The sequence below is a fragment of the Thunnus maccoyii genome, chromosome 8 (genome assembly GCF_910596095.1).
Source record: "Thunnus maccoyii chromosome 8, fThuMac1.1, whole genome shotgun sequence".
Lineage (NCBI taxonomy): Eukaryota > Metazoa > Chordata > Actinopteri > Scombriformes > Scombridae > Thunnus > Thunnus maccoyii.
The window spans coordinates 22,307,399-22,328,491 of NC_056540.1; the positions used below are offsets into that span (position 1 = coordinate 22,307,399).

A 21,093-nucleotide genomic window follows, 5' to 3' on the forward strand; every position below is an offset into this window, starting at 1 on the left:
AAGAGAGGTCCCTAATAGTTATTACTATTTATATGAATGTAACTATCAGCAAGGTAGAATTTTCACATCAGTCAATAAAATAAAGGAGCAGAGAGAGAATTTATCTTGATCTCTATCAACAATAATCAAAAGTCCCCCTTTGTCTAAATATTAATAGGCCTGATTTAAAAGCCCCATACATTTTGAATTTTGAAGGAAATAAATATGTACCATTTTAAATCAAATCAGTAATTGAAACCCTGTAAAGTGGTGAAATAAAAACTGTGTAAAGATCCAGATGGTAGCAAGGTGGCAATCCCATTTCTTAGAGAAATTCTGCATTGAAAGGGTGAAAATCTGAAGCAGCCAATCAAGCCTGGGAAAATTATGATTTCCTTGGGAAATTATCCTGGCCTGATTGCACTTATCAATGACGTATATTAATTGTACAACTTCCAGCCATTATAGATGGCCGTTTGATTACATTTGAATCCCCCACATCTGACAATCAACAATCAGAAATCAGATGCTTGGGTGATGGGCTTCACACAGGTTTGTGTAAAGTACTACCCAAGAGAAACACAACAAAATGGTAATTTTTCTATTCCTTCACCAATGAGAAGATAAATGGTTTACTGTCATCTGTTCTATTCTATGTCATCTACAGTATATTATATGTTTGGTTTAGATGCAATTTTATTATTGCATTGGTATATTGTTTACTTTCTGTAGCCCAAGTCTAAATATTAATTATAGTGTATTATTTGAATATGAACCTCAGAAAGAGTGGATGTTGTCAAGGTAACGTGAATCCAAATAAACAAGAAGGTCCTTTATAGCTGTGGCTGGTTATATCAATTAATAATTAAAAATGAAGTATTTACTAGACTTCCTTAAAACAGAAATTTGGTTTGACTGGATAAAACATCATAAAAGTCACAAGGCACAACGTATTAAAGGGGAACTTCAACTTCACTTTTAGTGGACGTACATTGATGGGGTGCTATTGCCCCAAAGGTTTACATTGCAGCCCGTTTTGCAGCTGCCGCCTGAAGCACTCTCGCTCAATACTGGACCAATTTCAAAAATTGTTGCCCCCATTAGTCACTTAGACACAAAAAGATGGGAAAATAGGGCCCAGGTTGAAAAATACTGAAGTTTCCCTTTAAGTGGAAGTAAAATTGTTCCATCAGAAACAAAAGTGAAAAAAAGAAAGAGGGGGTTAAGGTAAGAGACAAATGTTCAAAAAACACTGCTATCAGAGGAGGCTATCATGCATAATTTGTTTTTTAACTTGAGTGTGCAGTGTATTAAGGAGAAAAGACAGCTTTGTTTAATTTTATTTAGCCAGTTTACCTGACAGGAGACCAAAAGCCTGTAAAGGATCTGGAGATAGTGGTAAATAATTCAGCAATGCTCTACCGTTCAACAAGGCAGTAAAAGCTTTCCATAGACATGGAGTGGGCCCGCGCATGGCTTCTGATCACTATGTTCTTTTGTGATCTGCCTCAGAGTAAATCTAATAAAAAGGATTTTTAGGCTGGTAAACAGAGATTTCAGTTTCTTATTTCCTTGGCTTAAATATGCTATAGACACAGTAAAACCAATGGCATAACACATGAGTGTAGCAAGAAAATTGTTCCTTAATGGTACAAAGAAAAGACAGGAGAAGATTTGAGATGAAATGATTCATGAGTCTGAAGTCTGAAATAAAGAGTCTACAGACATGCTAGCAGCACTGTAAGGCTGTAGCTAAATGCTACAAATGATCTCCTGAAATGTCAAGGGATCAAAGTTATTACAGTTCATCCTCTAGGGACAACGAATGTGTGTACCAAATTCCATGATAATGCATCAAATAGTTGTTGAGATACAGTACTTCAATAAAAGAATCAAAAAGTCAACTTCATGGTAGCACTAGAGGAAAAGTCTAATGATCATTGATTACATGACACAGTCATTACAATGCATTATCTGGGAATCATGAATGTCTATGTTGTTTTTACCAAATTTTGTGCCAATCCATCAAGCTTAAGTGAAAACTTTGACCTGACGGTGGCACTAGAGGGAAAGTCAGAGGATCACCAGATTTGTTAGAATTTATCCTCTAGGTACCTTCAATAACTGTAGTATATCACAATCCATCTGATAGTTGTTGAGATATTTCACTCTGGCCCACAAATGTCAACCTCACAGTGACGTTACAGGACTAGTCAGCAGTACATCAAAGTCAGTAAGATTTATCCTCTGGGGATCATGAATGTCTGCACAAAATTTCTTAAGGATCCATGTGATAGTTGATAGATATTTCAGTCTAGACCAAAGTGGTGGACCAACTGACCAACCAACATTGCCATCCATCGAGCCATGCCACTAACATGGCTAAAAATTGTATCTGTTCCTCTAATTCAACTCAGTACATCTGTAGGAGTGTTAGCACTTTCAATGTCTTAAAGTGTAAAGGGAAGTCTCCTTCACTGTTACACAATCTTGTTGAAAACCTTATTAAGGTAAATGTGATGATCAATTAAACAAGAGAAGCAAGGTGCGCCCAGAGTAAACAATTGCATCCCTAGTCCTTAAATAGTTCCCGAGGGTTTTTGCAAGAGACATTTATTTCCTGGCCTCAGTCAATTAATTGGCATCTCCTTGAATAATTCACTTTTCGGTGAAATGACAAAGTTGATATAATTCAAAATTTGTGCATACTGACATCTAAATATATACAATACATGAAGACTATTCAGTCCACTTACACAATAGCAGGCAGCCTCAGTCAAGTGCATAATTAGTTGAATTAGATTAAATAACCAATTACGAGTCTAACAAAGTAAATAAGCCTGCAGGGATTCCACCAAATGCTTGAGAATAGAATTAGAGTGGAATTAGTTTATTGACAGGCTGAATGACAGTGTGGTCAGGCAAACAACTCTATTTTTGTCACAAGGAGAGAGTTCTAGTTGCCATCAAGGGATATAATAGACAAGTGAAGACTGACTGTTTAAAACAAATAAATAAATGAACATTATTAAGGCTCAGAATTGCAATATAATGTATTTATATATATGTCTCTCGGTAGTCGCACTGCCTACAGTAAAGACTTTCTCCTGTTGCCAGTTTAACCTCTATAATGCACAAAATGCAAGGGGCGTAGGTTGGTTAGCAGCCGTTCTCACCGCTGTTCAAGCAACTACGGTACATTTAGAAATCTCCAGACTTCAGTAGGTGGTGATCTCTGATTGTCTGGTATCACGAGACTAGGTATATTACAAAGAGACATACCTTTACTGGCATTCTCCACATGCTCCAGCTCATCTGGAAACCTCAGAATCTCTGGATAAGTCTCTTCACACTTCTCAGCCAGGAAATGAAGAAGTGTTGTATTCTGACTGATGGATTTAGTGTCTCGAAGCTAAAAAGAAGAAGAAGAAAAAGAGAAAAAAAAGATTTATCCCAATGTTTACACTTATTTACTTGTCAAATGTACCACACAGAGGTTTAAGCACCTTTTCTACAGTTCTCTTTGCTCAGCAAAACTGTCTCAGTGTGTTATTTAAATTTCTAAATTATCTGTATTACCCAAAGTTTTCAAAAATCCAACCAGTTTGGTCATGATCACAAAGCTCAGTGAAGATACAAAAACAGTGAGACTTCTTAGAATAACTGAATGAAAGAGCAAATTCAATTGCTTTTTTCTGTATGCATGTATTCAGAACAGCAGATATTCCATTTAAATGTTGTACAAGTACTGGCTTTCTACGTGCACTTACTGTTCAGTGTGTCTGCTGAGGTTTTATTCAACCCCAAAAGTACCCAGTTTGACCTACAACACTTCTCTCAAGACTGATGTTACACTTGCAACAGAGGAAATAAATTCCTAACAAGTTGAAAGTATCGCCTGAATTCCAGAGTCATCTGTCATATGGCCGAGAAATACAATGTCACATAATGTCCTGATAGAAGATGGCCATGACAGTAATAAAAATGCTTTACTTTAATGTTTAGTTTAAATGTGAGACGTTTAAAATATGGTAAGCATGGCTTATCTGGCTACCTTGTTTTCAGCACACAACTAAATCTCCTCAACAAGCCTACATGATGGCAACATCCATGGTTTCATAGAAATTGAAGAAGCAAGTATACAGTCTATCTTTCAGTGGTACAAGGCCCACAGGATGATATAAAACTTAATGTAATATGTAGCTGTCAACAGTTTAATCAACAGCCAATATCCAATTTCAAATGAGGGACTGACAGAAGCACAGGAGGAGATAAAAGAAAGATGTATTATGATGAGTAAATCATATTTCTGCACCCAATTACAGATGGCACACATGCACAGCATATATGTACACACATTAAATGACACCACACACATGAGAATAAAACAACAGAGAACACTGTGGTAGGAAAGTTTGAGTGAAAGTACTGTACTGTGTTTGTGAATCATGTGTGTGTGTCTATGTTCATACAGATGCCAGAGTCTCCACATCAGTGCATAGGAAACTTGTTCCATATTCATTCCCTACCGTGATTGCCATGCTGTTCGAAAGGCACGCTGGGAAAGCTAATTAGCACAATCCACCTCTGTGCACTCATACTGATAATATCCGCACCACAAACAGCATGCAGTTGGACATGCCCACACATGTGCACATTCAGGCACACGTGTAAACGCTCACACACATGCATACACACACACACACACACACACAAACACGGAACAAGGCAATGGTGAGTTGAAACAATTAGTAAGTGGCATACCCTCAACACACAAACACGGAAACACACACTTATTTTCATTAGATGAGGATCAGCCAGTTTCTTACATTTGGTAATCACAGTTTAATTTCATGGATTTTAATTTGTTTATTGTTATACCCTGAACTGTCATTACCTCACAAAGAAAGTGCCTCTTTGGGATACTGATCTCATCTGCTAACTAATATTAGTAATATGTAATATTGGTAAGATAGGTAAACTGGGAGAGGTATAAAAAGTAATTTAAGGATTTGTGAATCTTAACAACAGTACCCTAACTGAAACAATCATTTTAAATAAAGTAGTGCGGTAGGTGGGTATTGTGCATAGCCTCACTTGGACTAATTTGGTGACTATACAGGGGAGAAGAATGGGCATACTGTGGGGTTTTATTAAGTTCAGTGGGTGTAAGTGGAGAAACAGTGTGGTTTCAGGTAATAGGGCAGTCATTAAAATTATCTGATGAAACTGAAAGTATATTAGCATTGTGAGGTGAATATCATTGACATAATAAGACTGGACCGAGTCCACTGAGCATGCATATTCACTGAGTCATAAATAGACCTCTCTGCCTGCTCTACCCAATGCTGTATTTGTAATGTAATATGTACAACTCTGATGAAATAATTTGTACAGTATAATCAGATTGAAATTTTTTCAGTTTTTATTTAAATGTAAATGTTAAGGCTAGGACCTTTGAATATTTCAAACAACTAGTGATAATTGGACTCACAAAAATGCCACTTACAGAGCAATTACTTGTAGTTTAACCATTTATTTATCTTTATTTTATCTTATTTTTTGGGACTCATAATAAGCAACTTATTTCATTTTTCTCTCCACTTTGTATTACTGGCAACACTGCCTGATCTGTCCTTTTTGGAGGAAGACCTCGTTTACTGTAGGCTGTTTGCAAACAGTGTGATTTCATAGCAGAAAACATAACGTTGGGATGTGTGGGGACATAAAACCCATAAACCACCAGGTTACACTGATCTGTTCTTTTCTTTTTATTATTTCAGGAATTTTATGGTCAAAAGACCCTAAAGTATAATGTAGATTAATTAGTTGGGACACAAGTTTTACTGATGGGTTTTATTGGCTTAACATGAAGAGTTTAAAAGTTTTGAATATAGTTTTAAATGCTTTAAAAACAACTGGGACACTGTCTTGAACTTGAGATCATGGGGATGACAACATCAGACATTGGGATTTGTAATAAATACACAGATATTAAACATTATAATTCCATGTAAACATATATAATATATATTTATGTTGATTGAGACACTTAATATGGTCAATGCAAATTCAGGGCAAACAGAGAGTAGAGCGCGCACATCCAAAAAACTTCTATAAATGCTGGATTAGTCAGACAAAAGACCTGCAAACTGTACTGATAGCTCCAAGCAAATTTAATAAAACAAAACAATGTTTCAATCTGACATCAGACACAGTAAAATATGCCAGAATATGTTGAAATATATGTTGAAATAAAAAGAGCTGTTGTTGGTAGTGGTAACACATTCTGCTGAGGGCCTCTGTAAGGGCAGGGGGAATCCTACTTAAAGCCCAAGGTGCTGATGCAATTTTCTCACAAATTTTACATCAGGCAGGTTCAAGGTATCGTGAGAATTGTGCCAGGGGATGTGGAGTATCTGTGCACAGGTTGTAGTTAGATGGCCTGTGTCAAAATCCAGAACCATTTTAATCCTAGTCCATCCCGTGACCTGGCCATTTCAAAGTTTGTGCTAAGAGCCAAAGGTAAAAGGGCCTTTTTACCAGAGCTCCTAAGCTTTGGAATACTCTCATTGAAGAGCTTGGGCTAGCCGAAGTTTTACCTCAAATCTTTTTTAAAGAGCCTCTATAAAATGCCTTTTTATAGCTGGCATTTCACACTGGCTGCTTTTTAATGGTGCAACTGGATAGTGTGTGTAAATTCTACTCCTTCAAACTAATCTGTTCATTTGAAGTTGATGAAAAAACAATGCTTCATAACTGTGTTGCTGAAAGCAAATTCTGAACAAGGATATCATTCAATCTTTCATAATATAAAATGCCTGGAGGTAGCATTACTCCAAATCCCTCACTAGTTAGTACAATATATTCCAATACATTGAGCATTTAGAGTGGCATGGTATATTACAAGCCGGAAAGCTTCCAGTTAAATATCTACATTGAAAATAAATAAATAACACAATAATTAACGAATAACAGAAGAAGTGGCGATGGGAATATAAAACCCTCACACTAACAGAAGGATTGTCGGTGCTTGATTTCTCAATTTAACTTCAGCAGACAGAGCTGCAGCACAGGAAAAATTCATTGTGTACTTGCACATACAATCTTATATTACAATGTATAAGAAGAAGAAAAAATAGCTCTTGTTGAAAAATATAAATGCACAAAAGGCCACTGCTGGGGATTAGTTCTGTGAATGCATGGATGTGAAGTCACCTTATGCCCAATACAAACATGTGCTGGACATGGATTGTGTAATAGCACAGGTAATTGAAACAGTAATTTCAGCCATGGAAAATTTTATATTTTAAAAGCAGGAGACAAGGCCACACTGATGTTGGGTAGATGACTCTCTGTTACTGTTCCATGTCAAGTTCCTAATATGTAGTCTGTTCTGTTCAACTTAAATTTAACACAAACCATCGCCATGTGGTCTTTAATTATTAAGCAGAGCCTGAAAGTGTTATTCCCTCAGTTTGACAGGGATAAAACCCAAGAGAAACAATATTTGTTTGTTTTTGAGTTATACAGCAGATGGTTTTACCCACCTACCAAATATGTTACATTATGGCAACACTCTCCTCTATATTCTTAATTAGCATACTTATTCTGATGATCTGTGTTGTCTAACAGTATAGGTATGCTTTGAAAAAATACAGCAAAAACGTTTCATTACACATAACCTCATGTCATCTGAAACATGAGAAATAATAATTACCTATTTAATTTAAAGCCGATAGTTACCATTATGTAATCTTCTCATCTTTCTCACTATACTACAGTGACATGAAATACACATTTCACCACTGGCCATGTAAAGCCAGAGTGGCTATTCGGCTTGCTGAATATATGTGACCAGTCTGTCTCCCAGGAGATTTGTGTGTCCTTGGCAGTACGATGGGCAAAAGTGGGGGGCTGAAGGTGGAAGGCGAAGGTGGGTCAGTCTGTGCCCTTCCCTTGTTGCTCATTCCCATCATCAACCGCCTCCTCCCTGATGAGCCCATTAGGTACCCTAGACCTGCCACCCAGGGGGCCATTTACTTGATTGACTAAAGTGAGAAAGCAGACTTTTTTCTTGTCCATCAATAATGGCCCAATCAGCCCCCTGAGGCGTTATCAGGCTCTACACTGACACTCCACACTGATTCAGTCAGTTTGCAGGAATACCAAAGGCACACTGGATTCACCATACTAAAACCCTTTTCACACACTGAACCTGCAACATTGCTTGCTTCAAATATGCGTGTAAGGCAGGGGCTTTTGGCATTCACACTTAGGTCTCCCATATGGGAAATCCCATGTCAAGTATTTTTACATGACTGATTCATTTGACATGATCACTTAGGAAAGATCAGGTTTTCTTTTTTCCTTCTCATAACAGTTGCAGACAGAACAACATAGAGTGGGAAAATAATGATATAGAAAAAGAAAGATGTTATAAATTCCCACACAAAGTGGCTAATAGGCACATTTTGCAACTTATTTTGGTGGTTTATCCAAACAGCTTGATCGCCAACTGTAGGCAGTGTTGAGGGGTTGCTTGCCCCTGATTCAGCACCCCCCACTAGTTCACTGTAGGCCAGCCAATAAATATTCATCAGTGTTAGCGTCTAGATAAGACAGAATGTGGATGCCTATGCTACACAGATCCACAGTGCCAAAATTGCTTTTGATTAAACAAAAAATGGACAGGAAAACAGTGAATTTTTGGATCTCAATAAAAATGACAACTAAATGTGAAAATTATAGATCAATAGTATGTAAGTATTTACAGTATAAACTCTACACAAATAAATACAATTACACTCCCGTTAAAGGGGAGTTTAATCCTTACCGCTGTCGCCAAGTGCTTGATCATGGGGGAATTGTTGGGTCTCTGTAAATTAAAGAGTACGGTCTAGACCTGCTCTATGTGAAATGTGCCCTGAGATGACTTTTGTTGTAATTTGGTGTTATATAAATAAAAATTGATTGATTGATATTGATATTGCAGAAAATCATCCTCTGGTTAATATGGCCAATCCTGAAACCACATCAGTATATCACTATACACCAGTTTCAAGACTTGGGCCTAAAAAAGTGTAGTAGTAAATGCAGTAATAAAAACCCAGTATACTGCACTGCAGCTATATGTCTAACTAAAACTAAAAAAAATGTACCACATTTCCTACCACAACTTCATACTTTTACACTGAAGTAGCTCTTTCTCTGGTTTAGGTACCATTTTAAATCAAGCATAAACCCCTATTTTCAGCGTGATGTGACTTACCCTAACTTTGTCTACAGTACTAACACTCTATCTCCCAGCTTAGTTTAAGGAATATTGGACTCAGAACACAGCACAGTGTAGGACTGCCTCGTCTCACTGTCTGTCTGATCTAAGTTTCAGTGTGCGTGTACAGTAACTGAACAGGTCTGCTTGTGCCTAGTATATAGTAGCTATGTGTGCATGTTTGCCAGTCCTCTCTTTCACACCTTTGCATGGTGTGATTTTACCTGGCAATGAACACAGATGCTGCCTCTGCTGGTTCAAGTTTCTCTGTGCTTAACATTTTATCATGTTGTTGTTTATTTTATTTAAACTCCTTTGAGGTATGCTTGCAGTAGCCCTTAATAAATGAAATATGATATAGTTGTGACAGTTGTGTATCTTTACATCTGGGATAACAATTTTTATGATTTAAAAAAAAAAAAATTTGATGAGGGCAGAACAGGTGCAAATTTCCTCCATAAACAAAACGTGGACCAGTGTTGCATGTTAAGCTCCTTACTCTACCCGTTTCCTGTTTCTCTGCACTTAAGGCAAAAAAATAAAAACAGTGAAAGCAGCTTTTGTATTCTGAAATTTGTGCTGCAGTCAAGCTAGTTTATAATATTACTCACGTTTACAATCTAAAATGAAATCCAGTCAATGTCAGTTTATGTTTCAGACATTTTTACAACCTGTTGTTCATCTGTGTTGTGCGTGTGGCGTGGTGGTGAGTTACCTTGCAGAGGAAGTTGACGTTGAAACCAAATGTCTGGGCATTCCTTGAGCCAGCATTCATGTAATTGCCAACCAGCAACACCAGCTCCAGCAGCTTGCTAAAACCGTCACTCTTCTTCACCTCCTCACAGGCGAATGTCACATTCATGATGTCTGGCCGGATGTTATTCACCTGCTCCTCAAACGTCAGCTTGAACAGGATGCCGTTGAGACGTGGTCGTAGGAGCTTTACTGAACTCATCTGAGGACAAGAACAATAAATACATAAATAAAATAAAACAAACAACAAAAGAGATATAATGTAAGTAGTTGGTATTTTATCTCAATAAATGATTAAGGCCCCAACAATAAACACTATAGTTATGTTCAGTTTATAAGGTCAATTATGTTTTCAAAGAAAACATGATCAGCTTATTAAAGTCTCATCAGCTCTCCTGAGATTTCTACCCAACATGCCAACCGTCAACCATTGGTAACAAATTTCAAAAGAACCACCCACGTTCAATAGTGCAGGGAAAGGCATGATGGCTTCTTTAGAATATTCAGTAATAGAAAATGCTACTTTTTCTTTTGTTTCTTTAATCCACATTCTTCTTGAGAGGCATAAACATTTGCGATGCGAAAGTGACAATCTGAACTTTAGTGCAACGTGCCACCACACTCAACCCAATATTTGTGTGATCCGCCCTGAAAAACATACGTATTAAGGAAAGAGCCACATTTTGCTGATTACAATCAAGTGTAACGATGACTTCTGCTCCTCACAATCTCAAGAGATATATGAAAAAATGTAAGTTGTAACAATACCTTTTCATAAAGAGAGCAAACACAGACATATACGAAATCCTATAAAGTTTCATCACCTTGACTTCACTGCTGCGACTAGTTTTAATGAATAGAAAATCAACTGCCCTGTTCAGCAAATTGGAATATCCTGTTCCCTGCATCACTCCTGACTTTCATGTGGATAAAGAAATCTCCCATTAAACAGATTTGTCATAAATAATATAACAGCTCCAATCAATACTCATAGGCTTGTTTGGGAGAGGAGTCACTGAGGCTAGAGAAAAAAAAAAAAAAGAAGAAGAAGAAAATGAGAGTAAACATAGCTACAAAAATGGGAGGGAATTAAAACAAATAGGCTTTTGGCTTTAAGATATGTGGCAAAGCAGCAACCACAGACAAATTCTACAGATTGCTGCATAATCCAGTGCTTGAAGGCAACCTTCAGATCCAGCCCAAAATGTTTCATTACTGCTCAAATTTATTCATGTGTATGGGCAAGTTGTCTGTCAACCAACCCCCCCACGCCCACACTAACATCCCCACCCACTTCAATTCCTTGCACACATGCATACGCATACACATAAGCGCACACACACTTCTCCCCTCTCCTTCATTTGAATTGATTTGTATACAATAAGGAGGAATCATAATGAAAGTGAGCACGTTGGTGACAGATCTAGCAGAGAAAAGCTCGAACATGGCTTATTTCCCCAGAGAATTAAATAGCTCTGCAATGAGGAGCTACTTCATCAGTGGGGAGGTATATGATCACAGCATTGGTGAGATCATGAGGGAAACCACCACCTCGTGCTTCATTACATCTCCTAAAAGACATAAGCAAAAAAGCCTTCGATGAGTAAAAAAAGTAACTAGGAGATGGGAGCACATCTGCAATCCTTTGGGTCTAATTGAACATTTCTTCTGTGGAACAGTTTAATGTGCCGCTATGATCGTGTTGCAAAGTTTAAAGATAGCACTTCCTTTTGCAGTTGTCTAAAGTGCTGGGTATTCACTTGGTAAATGGATGGTAACATCAGCACAATATGTAATTTTCTGCTGCTGGGGGTCTCTCAATCAAAACAATAACAAAAGACAGAGTTTGATGATGTCGTGAAGAAGCGTTGGATCATGGGAGTTGTTGTCTTCACTGTTAAATAAACGCCACTGCCGTCATTCTCCCGGTTAGGATTCATTCTGTGTTTATCGTTCAGGAGGTTTTTACCGAGAGCCAAATTATCCACGGAGGTCATCATCTCTCCAAAACAAACAGACCCAGTGATTAAAACAGGTAAAAACACTAAATAAAGCAGATCCATGTTAAAAATCAGTGTTTTTTCCACGCTGTTTGGTGGATACAGGATGTCTGGAGGGGCTGCGAGCCGAGTTGCCGCTAAAGTTTGCTCAGCTTGTTTCTAAGAGCTCCGCTTGTTTTTAGGTTATGATTCCTTCAGTGTTCATTGTTCAAGAGGTTTTTACTGGGATTAGTTTTTACTGAATTATCCGGAAGAATCTCCTCCTCTCCAAAACAAACCGGTAAAAACACTGAATAAAGCAGTTTCACGTTAAAAACGAGTGTTTCTCTGATGCTGTTCAGCGGACACAGGACGTCCGGAGACTCCGGTTGACGAGTCACAAGAAACTCATGTTTCTTCTCATCATTAAGTCAAACAAGAAATTACAGACTGGGCCTTATCTACTTACTTACAGCTGTAATTACTTTCTAATTATTACATATGCCTCTCAAAATATAGAATAATTTCTAGACACTATACACCAAGTTTACAATTTGTTATCCAAAGCGTTATTCATCCTATCACTGCAAAAGACAGAACTTTAGCTGGTCACTCTAAATCAATTAGAGGATCGGGATACATCACGAAGCTGGTTGACTACAGCTGCATGTTTTTCAAAGAACCTCATCACAGACAAGATTCATCACCTTAGGGTATGATTTTATCATGAGACAACATTGACAGTTGATGTCAAAATATGGCATTCACTGAGTTTTTGATGCTGAATCCTAATGAAAAATGATTGAACTGTTTTTTTCTAGAGTCAAAAGTGCTTTTTTATATAAACATTGTTGTTTGGAAGTTGGGTTACCAAGTTTTTACTTTTTTATTAAATATGCCCTTTATATTGTTAGATGTTTTAATTAAACATTACTGCAACACTCTCTAAATAATACATTTCTTAATTCCCTGGCTCTAATAAAACTGGTGTATGAAACAATAATAGAGGAAGACAAAAGTGTGTTAGTGCAACGTGTATGCGTGTGCCTGTGTGTCTGTGTGAGGTATAGGGAGACAGAAAGAGTGAGTAATAAAGGAAGAATTCAATTTCTCAAGTGTGTATGCTTGCAAGTGTTTGACTATAGCAGACTGGGAGTATGATTGTGCACACTGTGTGCTCTCTTGGGGCGATCTAGTAGGCACCAGGAAATTATACTCACCACAATGCCAAACTGCTCCGACTCCACCAGCTCTTCATATTCACCCTTTAGTTCCGCTAGCGAATTCAGCTCTTTCTGCTCTGGCAGGTTCTTTATCAGGTTCTACAAATGGGAAAGCACACACAAACAAACACAAGCACACACAGAGAGACTGTTAATGCAAATCTCATTTTCTGTCCATGTCAGAATAAAAATCATCTCAAAGACAAGGATGGCACAGCACCTTACACAGTAGGAGGAGAAAACAATCCATACAAGCAAAGTGTGAAACTGCTGTGAAGTAACTGTTTGCAAACTAGGTAAGTTTGCAAAACAGTTACTTCTTCTACTTCTTCTTATAGACATGCAGTGTATTCATACAGACAGTATAAACAATAATCTAGTACTTGAACTGCCCTTGAATGCACTTTTCTAGAGTCACAGAGAAACATGTGCTCACATGTCAGGCTTGTGATACATTTGTGAAATAATGCAGATTATATGGGAAACTGATACTGTCAAAGCATTTTCATCCTATATATTTATTTTTATTTCAGGCTATATTTAAGTCAGGATGTATAGATTCTTGGTAGTCTGGTAGAAGGATGAATAGATAAGGTCACATAATCACTGCTCACTGTTGGTCGCTTTACTGTGACAGTAGTGGCCCTTAGCCAATTACCGCACATGTCAAGAAAGTTCAGATAACTGACCTTCTACTGAATAATCCACATCACCTGGCAATAGTCTAAAAAAATACACGCGATGGTGTGGCACTAATTTGCTACTTTTCTGTTAAAGTGCACTTGTAGAAGCAGAAAAAAGATGATGCTGCTGGTGGTGAGGTTGAAGATTAAGATGGAGATGAGGAAGATAATGGGAGGGGCTGTGTAATCTGTAAATGTTAATTGTTTGTGTGAAGGTCAGCCAAGTTAATAAAATTGACCACAGCGACTTCTTCCCCTCTTTTTCTCTGTGGAGGAAGAGGTGCCCTTTTCCAGGTTTTCACAATGCTTCCTTCCTCATTAGTTCCCCAAATTTATTCAGTGGGAGCAGACTGGTGCAGGGTCATGTGGCCAGCTGGGAACCCAGACAGGGAAAAACAGAGAGCAGACACTGCTACTGGGCCACGGGCCTGGCTGACCACTCTATAGACCTCAGCAGCCATCGCAGGCACCGCGGCCAGAAACTACTGCCCACTAATGATGACATCTCTGTCCTTCCCTCAGGGAATTCAACAGTATAAAAAGAAGGCTATAATGCAGGGTTGGCATTCCTGTTTGGGAGTGAGCCATTATATCAAATGTTGCTTGCTTTTGCTCAAGCCCCAATTAGGGTCTGCAGAAAGCAATGGTGCCTTGATAATGAAGGCTTTTGATCACAACAGCAGAAGCAGAAAGGATTGTTGATGATATACAAAAAAACAAAAACAAACAATCAAACAAACAAAAAACCCATATTTGTATAACTGGAATTAAGTTAGAATTACAATGGAGATAAATGATGATATGGTGCATGTTTGTTTTTTTACCCTTTTAGTTTAGAGGAATGGATATATGATGGACAGCATAGAGCAAATGTTGCTAATTATACACACATGACTTTTGATACAGAAACTCCTCCTGATGCTGTTTCATATACCTGAGTACAGTTAAAAGTTACTGATCACTAAAATGCACGTGCAGCTGCTCCTGAAAACCTTGACAGACTTGAAAATAATTTCCTTTAATGTAGTCTGTAAGTTTTAAAATTTTTAATATTAACTAAACAAAATCTATAAAATATACAGATTGATTCTATTCAGACTAAAGTGTCTGTAAATGTTGTAATAAAACTCTGAACAAAAATGCTCATATATGAGGGAGAGTGCAATACGTTGAATATGAAATTATTCTCTTGAACTCTAAGCACAGTTTGCTGTGAGATTAGTAGCAAAGTTCTCTTCAATAATGTATCATTGGCTCTGAATGGGACGGAATCAACACAGCAGCAAACCATTCATCCACAAAATGAATTATTGGTAATGCTGTGGAAAATACGATGATTTAGGCTTTTCTTCTCTGGCATTGCTGAACAATTAGGGTTATGTTTTCACCCTTACAGTATACAAATGAAGGACAGGAGACCTTGGCGGAGTCTATGTTGGTGAATGCATTTTAGCCCATTTTTTCATGTTTCCTTATCAAAATGAAGATGTGTCACTGTTAGTGACTTAAACATGCAGAAATTCATGGCAAGATAAACACACACACACACATACACACATAGAACTACGACCATTTGTTGGATTTGCCATTTCCAAAGTGGAGACTTTGATTTGTAATTATATTAGGAGTGGATTTACCATTCTGACAGGGGTGAAATTATTTGAAAACATTTCAAAATGCTACAGTTGAATACATCTGTAAAACACAGAAAGAAAGCAAGGTAATGGAAAATCGAATCCACCTTGTGCTTGTCATTTCATTTGTCTGTCATCTTGTTAATTATTAGAAACCCCATAGAGCACAATTGACACAAAGGCAGCACCATATGTGTAGCAATGTGGGAGACTGGGTGATGATGGTGGGCCAGACTCTGCACCACAGGCCACCAGACACACACAGCAGTCTGGGAGAGATTACTGGAAGTTTGCTAGCAACACTACACATTCATTTACCGCCTTGGGCGAAGATGAAGGCACTACATATCAGCACATATGCCAAGATACAGCAATCCACTAACAAAACGGCAAACAGCAACAGAAAAATTCAGATGTTGCTTAGTATCTCCTTGTCAAAAATAAAAACAGATTGGAGGCTGAATGTGTGAAAAAAAGTTAATATATTCAATATGTGGTAAATAAATACTCAATGTTTTTTGGTAAATGTTCACATTTTATGGAAAATTGTTGTTGATATGAGTGACAAATTGCTCTGCCACTATGTTTTGTTGTGGATAAAATGTTGTGATAAAGTACAGGCAACAAGCAACTTCAACAAGCCAAAGCTAGGAACATAAATTAAGTTAACCAACAGAAAATATTCCCCAAATTTTAATGACTTAATGTGTCGACAGAATGGCCATATATTGCACTGCGTTCTTGCCAAAGTCCAAGTCCAAATGTGCAACCAATGCACATGGATTCCTTCCAGCAGCACCCCAGTTTTTTTTTCTTGTTTACTCAGAAATGCTCTCAACATTCAAACAACACTTATGACCTTCGTTTTTGGATTTAATATTCCTGTGCTGACACAGCACCACAGTTCAAAAGTTTCTCACAGTTCGAGTAGTGTATATTTTTACACATAGTTTTAAGTGGCTCTCAAAACCTGCCTTTTGAAAATCCCTTTGTGTGACCATAAGAATATATGTTTTGGTTGTCAATCAAACATGTGCTCAGTTTGACAAATCAGAATCAATTCATCTGTGTCAGGGACACCACTACTCCAATATCACATGCACTAGCACAGTTTCTTTCCACCGGTGTGTAAAACGTGGATCAACTAGACTAACCATAATTTTAATGTGAACAGAATTGTTTTTGGTTGTTATTCTATTCCGAAACAGATTAGGATGTCATTGCAAACAATACTCAATCAATTTAGTATAGAATTGCTGTCAGCAGGTCAGCTCAAGGTCTCTTGGAGCTTCACAGCACTGGTACTGGTGTCTTCCCCTCAAATTAACTAGGTATTGTACATTTTTTGGTGTATAAATACAATAAATAAATAAATGAATAAACTGTGGTGAATATTTGTAAAATAAATGCCTCTACTGCCAGAGTGTGAAAGGTCTGTACTTGAGGAATGGAAGTGTATATGAGGGTAAAGGAGAGTGTAAAAGTAATGAGATACAGGTTACGGTTCACTAAACATTTGTAGAGGATGACAGTATCTGTAGGGCTTTCACTTCCATACTTTGATCTCTGCTGCTGTCAACCAGCTTCCAGTGAATCAAGTTCACAGTTTCACAGCATCCGTGAACCCATGCCAAGCTAATATACTTTAAAGGGGGGTATTAGGCATGTATTAAGCATAAACTTAAACATGCACATACAGTTCATCATACTGGTAAAAACACCAGGTGCTGATGTAGTGCAATATATACATGTCCAAACACATTGGTATTAAGGATTCTATGACAGTGTGCATGATTCCACATATGGGATCAGGGAGATATTCTGGATATCAATAATGTGTGAAGCAGGACATGCAACATCTACAATAACTACTTTACGACCCCTACCTTGTGAAATATAGTTAGAGCAGAGAGAAGCACATTCCCAACAGTAATGTCAAAATGATAAGATAACCAAGAAGCCTCTAGATATAGTCTGAGACACGTCAATCGATAACGCTCTTCTCAGAGCAATAAAGACTTTATTAAACTGAGTTAAATAAAGGAGAAAAGAGTGAGAATCCTGATGTCTAAAAGATAATCTGAGTAAACTGTGTTCAGCTCTACTATACCTATGGGAGGTCTACAACAAGGACAGAAGAAGAGTCATGTCTGCCATGCGCTTGGCAGATGTGATTTTCTCCTTTTAATTGATTTTCTCCTCAACTCTGGGAGACAGAGAAACATGTGGTATTCTGCCCATGCTTTGTGATGAAGAGCAACATGGGACTGCCATCTTCCTGCCGTGACACCTCAGCAGGCATCTTACCTGGCTCATGGCAAATCAGTGAAGACTTCAGTTTAAATCAATAACAAAATAATAGACAGACAAGAAGACTTTTCAACATTCTACAAGCTTTACTTCTCAAACTAAAGCTTGACAGTTCCAAAAAAGACATTATGTGCAATTTCAAAAGTTTTTTTTTTTTTTTTTTTCTTTTTTTCTCTTTTCCCCAAACTAAGCTTAAGGTCAAACAAGAAGTAACTTTCCACAATAGTTTGTGGGTGTAGACAGCATCTATCTCAAACAAAAGGTTACTACCACAGAACTGGAAACTTAAAAAGTGGAACAAAGGCTATCAAGCTGTGTTTTTGTTTACAAAATGGGAACAGGTTTGACAGATAACGCTCAGCAAAATGGGAGTACAGTATCTTCAAAATTGAATATTTTTAGTTCTAAATGTTTATATTTTACAAAAAACATTTCAAAAATAGCATTATTTGAAAATATACGTACGACATTAACACTAAAATTTTATCTTACGAACATTAATCAATATATGTTGTCATTTTCAACAACCGATGTTGGAAGAGTAACTTACTAGAGAAAACATCTTGTCTCACAGGTAAATATGTCAAACAATGAACATCAGTCACACAGGCTGCTGTACAGTAGTATTACCAAATCTACACCCCGCCAAACCACACAAACACCTCAAATCTCACGACGAGCAAAGCTACAGTGACATACTGACAGGCAACAAACAGAGTGTGACAGATTCTAAAATCGCATTAAACTAAATGAGAAATGCAGTCTGAGAGAAAGACACAAACACACTAAGAGATAGGGGGAAAAAAAGGTTGAGAGAGAGGGAGAGAGGGTGAGGGATTAATTTGAGGGTTGGGGCTGGAAAACCTGACAGACTTACTGTGACATTAAATGTGTCTTTTAGAAGGAAATATGGAGGGTTTTTTTTTTTAAATGTGCACACCTGAGCACTCGCATTCACCATGGGAGGTGTGAAGCAGGATTAAGGGGGAAATTAACAAGGAGAATAGACGGTTCACATGGAGAAAGAAAACAGATAAACAGAGAGATATGATTTGGTAAAGAAAGAGACAGGAACAGAGAAGAGAGGTAGAAAATACAAACAAATAAAAACAGGGACAACAAGTGATAAACAAAATCTGTCTGAAAGCTTATTCCACTCTCACCTAAATCTGTTGTGAGCCCTCAGGGCTTACATATGAACTGAAAGGGGGTATGCTTTCCATTGTGAATACACATATGGCTCTTTAATGTATGATCATCTATGATAAAATAGTTTTTTATCTAATACATGAAGACAAGCTATATAGAGAACATCTGCTAAAAAATAACCCTGTCACATTTGAAAGAAGGGGAGGAACTTTACTACACCGCAATGAAAATTTCTCTCTCATTTGTGAATATTCTTCTTTTACAATGTCTAAGACAGTCATGCTAATACAGTGCTGGTATATGATGAGACTGTCAATCAAACAAGAAGGGAGCTAGCATGCAAAACAGTAATAGAAATTAATTTGTTTGTGGAGTCTGCTGTCTGAGAGCGTCTCTGTGAGTGATGTGCCATCTGTCACTGAAACAAAGAATTGGAGAGTGAAAACAGAAAACTAAATTTCACTCGGTTAAGAAAATACAGCACCCAGTGTGCCTGAGGAGAAGCTGCATGGACTCCACCTAATCAAAATTTAACTGTTGTGCTGTATTGTGCATGAACTTGCCTGCGTGTATGCATTTGTAGTTTGAGTGCATGTGTGTATGAATGTGTGCTTTTAATCATTATTCAACCTGAGGACAGAGTACCTGGCCTGGACCCTGTGGCTGGAGATCAGCAGCGTGGTGATGATCAGTGGAAAGTACATGCAGAACCTTGGGTCCTGGCCATCAATTTCTGAAGCACATTTGATATTGCACCAAGCCAAGCCTCGTCTCTCTCCTTCCCCCGCCTTTACTTTGTTTATTCAATACTTCTCCTCCTTTTCTTTCTTATTTTTCCAGTCCCACCAAATCAGCATAATGTATTTCACATTCCATTGTTAAATTAGCATTTGATGCAGAAGAGAGTTATGTGCTGTGTGCCAAAATAAGCCACAATTAAGCCCAAGGGGGACTCCGTTTCTCCTGCTTAAGCTCTAATCCAACAGGCCCAATGCACAGCCATACTTATCGCCTTGCCCCACATGTGCACTTTTACACCATGCAAATGATGCCCAACAATGTGCCAGGCTGCTACAATCACCTGTTGTTACAGCAGGGAACAAAGGCTGGCATGGGCACTGCCAGACCCTGCAGCCAATGGGCTACCACGTGTAATGATGGGCCCATGCATATGAATGAGCATCGTGGTGATCTGGGTGATTGACAAGAGAAATAAACAATAATAACAAGCAAGGCTAGGACGAAAGACTCCTGTGAGACCTGGTGGAAAGGTTGTTGCCATGGCGAGGTGAAGGGTGCAAAGCCGAGAGCTGACAAGGCTGGTGTTTACTGTGAGACAGCTATTGTGTATTACTATTCTATGTGACACACTGTAATTTGTAACAATTCAAAGGACAGGTATATACATACACCTGAAAATAATGGAGGATAATATCCATTTACACATTTCTTGACAAACCACACTGTATAGAGCTTCTTTATCACACAAACTGAACAACCAATTGGGCAGATTGTTGTCAAGATGCATGCGAAAGGTATGATGTGTATATTATGGCCATTAGTAATTTGTAACTGCATTTTTGCCAGGTTCTTTAGCTCTATTCCCTTATATAGGACAAATCGAGGTGGAAGTGAAAATATCCATTAAATCAACACAAGTGTTCACAGAGCAGGAGGTGATGCTGTAAAATAACATGCGGGCAGGGAGGTGAGGCTCTTCTGTTTCCAAGTACACTGACTTGTCAGTTTATTAGGTACATCTAGACAAAAACTAAGACCTGCGATACATCCGACCTTCATAATGTTCAGTTTTTATTTAATCTGTTTTAGAGAGGTGTTAATTTATTTTCTAATATTTAGTCTTACCCTATTTCATATAATTGGGATGGACAAATATTAGAAACATGTCTCGGTATAACTCAATATAGTTCAAGAGCACCACAAACTACGTATACTATATTTCAATAGTTTTATTAAAGTGTACCTAATAAACTGACAAGTGTATATCACTGTTTACTTTGTGAGGCAGCTGGATCTGCAAGATCATGACATCATGTGAGAGTCCATCTTGTCAGGCTTCAAGTTATGCAGTGTGTTCGAATCGTTTGG

At 37.9% G+C, this 21,093-nt stretch overlaps 1 protein-coding gene across 1 annotated transcript in view; it reads right to left on the reverse strand.

Annotated features, from left to right (window-relative positions):
* Positions 1–21,093, reverse strand: part of diaph2 (diaphanous-related formin 2) — a 382,189-nt gene that overhangs the window by 139,598 nt on the left and 221,498 nt on the right. Inside the window, exons 22-24 of the mRNA XM_042418197.1 lie at positions 13,206–13,307; positions 9,969–10,208; positions 3,262–3,391 (exon numbers count right to left, since the gene is read on the reverse strand). Coding sequence (XP_042274131.1) covers positions 3,262–3,391; positions 9,969–10,208; positions 13,206–13,307 — 472 coding nt within the window. The remainder of the gene's footprint in view (positions 1–3,261; positions 3,392–9,968; positions 10,209–13,205; positions 13,308–21,093) is intronic.